The sequence below is a fragment of the Pagrus major genome, chromosome 11 (assembly GCF_040436345.1).
Source record: "Pagrus major chromosome 11, Pma_NU_1.0".
NCBI classification, from domain to species: domain Eukaryota; kingdom Metazoa; phylum Chordata; class Actinopteri; order Spariformes; family Sparidae; genus Pagrus; species Pagrus major.
In genome coordinates this window covers 28,699,949-28,707,410 of record NC_133225.1, presented here as the reverse complement: position 1 = coordinate 28,707,410, position 7,462 = coordinate 28,699,949, and the positions used below count along the sequence as shown (strand labels likewise).

At 38.5% G+C, this 7,462-nt stretch overlaps 1 protein-coding gene across 1 annotated transcript; it reads left to right on the top strand.

Annotated features, from left to right (window-relative positions):
- The first annotated feature begins 576 nt into the window (after positions 1-576).
- LOC141004929 (uncharacterized) lies at positions 577-6,238 on the top strand. Its single transcript, XM_073476642.1, has 8 exons — positions 577-1,289; positions 2,835-3,005; positions 3,160-3,219; positions 3,754-3,869; positions 4,481-4,655; positions 4,822-4,947; positions 5,291-5,334; positions 5,424-6,238. The coding sequence occupies exons 1-8, from the start codon at positions 1,158-1,160 to the stop codon at positions 5,500-5,502; spliced, it is 903 nt and encodes a 300-aa protein (XP_073332743.1). The 5' UTR covers positions 577-1,157; the 3' UTR covers positions 5,503-6,238.
- The last annotated feature ends 1,224 nt before the right edge of the window (positions 6,239-7,462 follow it).

The following is a 7,462-nucleotide window of genomic DNA, read 5'->3' as shown; positions in this document are numbered from 1 at the left end:
CTTTTGATTTGCTATCATGTGTCATAATTTCACAGCTGCTGAAATGGGAAACATTTGATTAGATTTAAATTATGCTGCACAGTTTACACTGTACAACCTTTATCTGTGATGTTTTCAGAAAGGCAGAGTAAGTGAGTAATTTGGACTTATATTGATTACAGATTAGTCAGTGTGCAGTTTTGCTAAGTCACCAGAGTTTCACAGAGAAAAAAGGCATTACTTCAAACAAAAAGTCTTTAGTTTGACCCTGTACAACCTGATTAGATAATAGATCAATGTAGGGTAGTATCTGCTGTCTGCTCTGCAAACTTTTGCAAACTCATTTCGTCTTATGTTTTAGGCTGTTTTAGCTCAAAAAATGTCCTCCTTGACAAAGACACTAAAGTAAATCACCTTAGGGGTTATGGCGCCTAAAAGTTCCAATTTAAGGCTAAAAATCAGAGTTTATTTAATCTTATCACCAGTTATGTTGTTTCTACTTTGGGATTTATTGGGATCGTGTTAAGTGCTCAATTAAAAGTGACTCAATCACCAGATAAATGATGAAACAGGCCACAAATGATGTGTAAAGAGGTGTTGATTAATGACATTAGTGAACTCTTTACCTAGCCTACACAAACCATCTGAGACTCCTTAATATTTAAATTGGAATAAATACTTAAAAAACTTCAGCATGTCTTAACTCTAAAGAAGCTGTAGAGCCAACCATAGCTAGTTCACTCATCTCTCCACCAATGAGAGCTTCATACCACAGAGCCAATCGCACCCTGAGAGGACAGCTCAGAGCCAATCAGAGCTTCAAACTCTGATAGATCTCAGCTTGTGGTAATGAAAGCTCAGCTGTTTAGAGGATTGGAGGCCAGGCCACCATCACCTGAGGAATATTTGGAGGTTTGACTGGAATTAGAGAGGTAACAGAAAGCAGCAGCAGGCATGAAAACGTTAGAGATGAGAGATCAGTGAGGTAAGAAGAACTAAGGCAATATAAAGGGAAAGAGGAGAAGGAAAGGTTAAAGCAGACAGGAATCTAAGACAAAACGCAAAAAGTTAGAGAGAGGACCTAAGTAAAGGAACAGTAAAAAGGAGGTTGCTCTGAAAAGGAGTTGAAGAACAAAAAGTAAGCATTACAGGAGATTTCAAAATCTGCATCAAAGGGGATGAAGAACGAGAGGAAGGCGACGTTGCTGGCCATCAGAGAAAACATTGAGATGGAGCTGTTCTCCTCAGAGGAGCTCTGTGTGGTGATACCAACACAGGAGAGGAAGAAGGAGGATTACAGCTTTCACTGGGTAAAAAAAAACCACAAGAAAACTGTTGGGAATTTCAGACTGCTGTGTTCACTAACAGGTCTGCTTAAATTCACAGAAATGTAAATAGCATGTTCTGCAGGAAGCCACATAGAAAGGGGCTGTATTACAAATATGTTAAGTTGTGATTTTTTTAGTTTGTCTCTGATTTTTGTGATTCTTTGAGTGTTGTTATTCTCACCAATGGCTCATTTTTCACTGTATTGGAATAACATTCATACTGAACATCCAAGAAACAATAAGGATAATTTGAAACATTTATTTATTTAAATAGTTGTTGCTGAATGGTTAGGGTTAGGAATCATGTTTTACCCAAACGAAGAATCTTTCATTTTCAAAAATGCCCAAATCTCCACTAGTTTTCCCTTGTTTGCAGCCAAATTTGAATCTCTGTAGTATTACTAATAGTTTTGTCACATCCAGCATTAAAAATATAATGCTCACAGATCCTGATAAAGCTAAAACCTACATCTTTTGACTAAACTGGTTTTGATTTACTTGAAACTTTTTATGTGAAAGTGTTAAAAAAAAAATAAAGCTGTTATATGTGGAGTAATATAAGATCTTTGATTTCTTTAACATTTCATATATTTCTTTTTAAAATAGCTCATTTTTTTGTACTTTGCACTGGCTATAATGTTACATCCAGTGGCTTAATTTCATAGGCACATTTGTTCAATTCAAGGTTTTCTTGGTTCATTTGCAAACACACTTCAAAAGCTTTGCAAAACTATAGAAGACCAAGGAGTCCTGACTGTCATGGACTTTCCTCCACAGTCACCTGACCTCAACCCTACTGAACCTTTATGGGGGCACTTGAAGACTGAGAAAGCCAAGTATTCTGTGACATCACAAGAGGGTTTGGTTAACAAATCATGCTGGGCTAGAGAGCGGAAGTTACGCCCTTTCCAGTTTCCCTCATGGGACCTTGTTTAGCAAACATTATGTATTGTATGACCAGTTTTACCATGTTACCATTTGTTAATACTTTTTCTGTGCCTAGGTGGCAGCCATGTTGGTGTTGGTTACGTATGTAGAGCGAAACGATGTAGTGCACCGAGCAGTTTCACACAAAACAAGATGGTATTTAACTAAATTTACGACAAACAGCGACTTCATTGACTTGAACAATTATCTTTTTAATTCACAATCATCATATGTGTAGTTTGTGGCACAATTCAAACAGGATCAAAGATTTATTTGTCCCTACCCATCGACTACAGTACTTTTGTCCCCCCCGAAATAAGTTCCCGTGAGGTCCACCAGAAGGAGCGCGACTTCAGCTGCACAAACTTGTGGAGTCCATGCCAGCTCAAGTGAAGGACGTACTAAATCCTAAAATATTCTGAAATTCATGGACACTTTTCAAAGTTTAAACATTTCGCTCAAGCTGAGCTGAAAAATAGTATTACATTTGAAACTATATATATATATTCCCTCCATATGGAGCATCACTTGGTACCTTTTCAGGATTAATTGCATGTTCATGCACAGTAATCATCTTCCTCTTCTTTTTCTTGAACCCAGAGACACCTGGAGCATCCGCTGGTCCCTGACAGTGAGGAGGAACCAGAGCTGCAGGTTGAGACCCAACCCAGGCTGCAGGTCAAGCCCAAAACAGAGCCTACCACCAAGGAAGAGGACAACCACTGCCCCCTTGTCCCTGGATTCATGGAGGAAATTGAGATAGAAATGGAGGTAAGTAAGAAATTAGGGTTGTAAGTAAGTAGGTTGCTGATCAAAAGAGAATACCGTCCCCACTTACTGCAATACAGTGGAAAAGAAGTGGAAACTTAAGCCTACAAATGAAATTAAAGCAATTCATTTTCTTGCTTTCCTTCCCTCCATGCAGGTGTTTCCTCCCCTCAGAGTGTTTAAAGTAAAGTCAGACGATCCCTCCATCATGAACCCCGTATGTCACCTCAGGTTTCATTTTGTAATTTCTTGATCAACAAATCAACTTTCCAGCAGCGTGATGTGTGAAAACAATGAGCCTTAAACCATTTTATCAGATTGAATGATGATCGCTGTAACCTCTGAGCATTTTGCATCTCAATACTATAATTAGTTAAAATGTAAATGTATCAGTTTTAGTGTGTTGGCCAAAACAGATGTGTCATGTGCTAATCCTGAGCACATAGGGAAAGACTGAATACAAAATGGTTTGTTACTCAATTGATCAATAAACTCTAATCTGTCTCTAATCAGTCTGTCTGTATGTGCAACCTGAACCCATTGTACAATCAGGTCTTATGTCACAGGGGCCAGGAGTCATCTTTAAAATAAACAAAAAGTTTATATTCTTGTGCAATATGAGAAATTGTGTATATCAGTATGATTTATTAATAGGCCTATATCTAGTCTACCCGTCTGTCTGTCCCTAACTGCACTCTGTTTGGTGGATCTGTCATGTTGATACAGTGTGATGTTGTACTGTGTGCCGCAGACATCTCTAGACAAAGTTGGTCATCTCAGATGGAAAAGACCGACTTCGCAGAGGACAGGACTGGTGGTCAGAGATGTGATATGTCTACCCACAGGACACCTGGAACAGCTGGAGAGGTCAGAGGTGTTACTGTCGTGTGAGATCATCTGTCCAGTCTGTCTGTCTTCTATAGGTGCTACTCAGCAAGGAATAAGCTTATCAATTTTAGAATACTTGAGCTATGTTGGTATGAAATTTTTAGTTTTCTTTAAAATAAAGACCGTTTCCCTCCGTAATTTGCTGTGGAAACATTTAGGCTACTTTTAAAAATAAAAATTCTGCTTTTGTCATTTTGACATTTGTTATATGAGTTGATCGGTTGTGTCCATATTATCCCAAGTGTTTCCAACTATGTTCAAACCAGAGAAATCCACAAGTTTACGGTACGTTTCATTTGGTCACCCGTTGCTACTTCTGGTATAGTGAAGTCGGCGAACGAGACTAGATTTTTATCAGCAGCAGTGGTTGATTAATGTTGTGCTCAACACCAACAAAGCATTACCGGTGTGAGTTTTACCATGGGATTATTCATATTTATTTGCATCAAACAGTCAGATAACTTAACTGCCGTAAACTAGCAGTCAATGACACACAGAGGGTGTGTGTCTGTGTGTTTGACTTCAGGTCAACTCTCACTAAACTCAAAACTCACCAGGGACTCAGTTTCTCTTTTGGGTTTTTTTTCCAGACACATTGTCCCACAAGGCAAAGAACGAGCAGCTCTAGCGGCCATGGGGATGACTGCTCGCATCACCATTGACTGTGGTTGGTCGGCCAATCAGATACAGAGTCGGCTGGCTTTGCTCTTCTGGGGGCGCTTTGTGAAACGGGCAGGCCAAAGGTTCTCCTTCACGTATCTACAGGTCAGTGTGTGTTCAGGTAGTTCGACTTCAGCATATAAATAATTTACTGGTTCTTTTTCTGTTGTGGTCTAAGAATTAAGAGTTGGACCTCAAATGTATGTTGAATTTAGGATTAAGTTTATCTTGCCACGAAGTAAATTAATAAAGTTTGGTGTTTGGTTTCCAGGGTTTGCAGGGTTCCAGGGCGTTGTACGTCCCAGACACCCCTGCAGAAGGCTGGACTGGAGAGCAGGTGGTCAGGATCTCTGGACATGGTGCTCTTTATATCCTCAGCCACCAGGAATACCCACAGGTAAACCACAGCAGCTCTGTATTTACTTCATTTAAAGCTTGATTTCCTTGTGTTAGGTGAAGACTCTCATCTCTACATTAAACCTTTGGGCAGTTACAATTACTAAAAGAACAATGTGATTTGACCATTTTCATATTTAATCTACTTGAGTTCGTATTGAAATCCACCTCTCTATCACATTTAAAGAGTCTGATTCTTGCTGCACATGCTATTTCAGATATGAATGTACAAAAAAGTGGTAAAATTTGAGGGAAGGATTTGTATGCCTTAATACATGTGTTGACAGGATCTTTATCTTTTACATATTTCTTCCACAAAAGTTAAAACACTTTTCTCTCAACAGGCAGAATGTGAGAGATCAACAGGCGTGACACCTGAAGTGAACAGGTTAGAAGCATGAGTTCTTCCTACGATGAAACATTTAAAAATGATAAACCACATAACTGATTTTCCTGAATGTGTTGATTCTTTTAAAGGAAGGAGTTCTGTCCAGAGGCCAGGACAGAGAGCTGCATGGACAAAGATGATCAGCTGGGAAGACAGCTGCACGAGTGACTTGAAACTCAAACTGTTAATGCTGCTGAACAGAGCCATGCACCAGGCTTCACATGTTTGCAGACAAAAGGAGATGGCGAGAACAGCTGCATACCAGTGAGGACAGGTTTATAAATTGGACGCTCTCCTGTAAAGCTTAGAGACTGAGAGAAAAGACACCCCACAGTCTGGGATTAAGGTGCTGATCTGTGAGCGGTTTGTCGCTTCAGTCACTCTGAGTCGTGTGACCTGATGAGGGAGCCTAAACTCTGTTTTCATATTGTTTAAAGCTTTATGTCCCAGTCAGGTGTGAAATGTGTAATTCTAGTAGTGCCACGGGAACAATAATGTCTTTTAGAAGAGCAGAAGAAAGAAAAAAGAGTTTTAGCTTTTGTCAATTGTGTTGACTACTGTACTTTCATGCGACCCTCATAGATGAATCCATGTTTTAGTTTATTCTTTTAACTGTTATTCCAAAACACCACTGATGCAGATTCCAAAGTCATGAACCTCCAACACACAGACATTTACAGACTGCATCTTTTTTGGACATCTTACAGAACGTCTTGCATCGTGTCTCTGCTGATGTTTATAATTTCATATATTGAAGAAAAATGATGGCAAATTTTCACTTGATATTATCCTGTTTTGTTATTTTAACATGATCTTGTAAGGTGGATCTCAGCACGCTTTCAAATCAAATGTTGAATAAAGTTTATTTTCAAAGGATTTAATAAATAAGACAAAAAGAACAGCACCTCAAATAGACATGTCTCTTTATTCATCTTACAGAAGGGCATAATACAACTTAGAATAACATAACTGCGCATATTATGTCATGAATCTAGTCTTAAAGGTCATACTGATAGCATCTTTATGTAGACAAATCATTTTCTTAAAAGTAATACATCTACAGAGCTTGTAGAAAGGTGCAGAATAAAAGTATCTGTTTTTCTTAAAACATGATTGTACATTAATAATTTTTAAATGTTTGTTGGGTCCAAAGTGATTGTTTTGTCTATCTCTGTCAGAATTCTGAGAGGTGGTTCCAGCTTCCACCAAGGTTTGTCAGTCAATAGTATAACGCCGTTGGAATAATTTGGTATCTGTGTTTTGTCAGCATGAAGAGTTCCAGTTTGACACCCGGCAAACTTGAATGAGGATAATATAATGTAATTGTGCGGCTCTTCTAAACTTTCCAAATGTTATTGGACTAAATGACTCAAATTATGATAGTGAAACGAGTCATTTTGCGGGGGTTGTGATGCTCAAAGACATGTATTTACTGTTTTACAGACCCTTCTTCTACAATGTTAGCTTATGGGAAAAAGTGTTTTTGGGCCGCAGTGCATCACGTGACGATGTAATTACACGGTTTGGCCACTACAAAAACTGACTTCAGAGCCTGGCGCTCCTCCTGGGGGCTTGAGCTAACAAACAAATGGCAGCTTCAGTTAGGAGTTACTGAGGTGATATGCTGATTTGTTTGGAATATAAATTCAACAAGTGGCCAATTCTTACATATTGCGCCTTTAAAGGAAAAGTCAGATTGGGGCTACAGACAAAATGTCACCAAATAATCATTTTCAAAATATAACAAAATCTAAACAACTAAAAAAAATAGGAATTTTAATGCAAAAATAATCATTTTAAAACAGTATTCTAATCAGTGATATTGAGAAGAAAAACATCAGTCAGCAGGTATGCAAATAAAAAAATAAAAAAACAAAGTGCTGCATTGCCTTGCAGTAACAGAATAAACATACTGGTCTCAGTTCAGGATCACAAACAGTTTATCCTGCTTAAATATGTATGTCACATTATTTATACATTTCTATACATTCCACTAGTTAGCTCAATACCAGGAAAGGCAGGTTTACCAAATGGTGAAAAGACTGAAACAGAGTGCAAAACCATACTTAACCATGCACAATCACAAGGCTCAAGAAGGTGGAATGGAGACACATTCAGGAAACATTAC

Bases quoted from the DNA above. Each gene is read 5' to 3' on its own strand.
- LOC141004929 (XM_073476642.1), top strand. From the start codon at position 1,158: ATGAAGAACGAGAGGAAGGCGACGTTGCTGGCCATCAGAGAAAACATT. The intron at 3,006-3,159 runs GTAAGTAAGAAA...CCCTCCATGCAG, and splicing joins AAATTGAGATAGAAATGGAG to GTGTTTCCTCCCCTCAGAGT. The intron at 3,870-4,480 runs GTCAGAGGTGTT...TTTTTTTTCCAG, and splicing joins CACCTGGAACAGCTGGAGAG to ACACATTGTCCCACAAGGCA.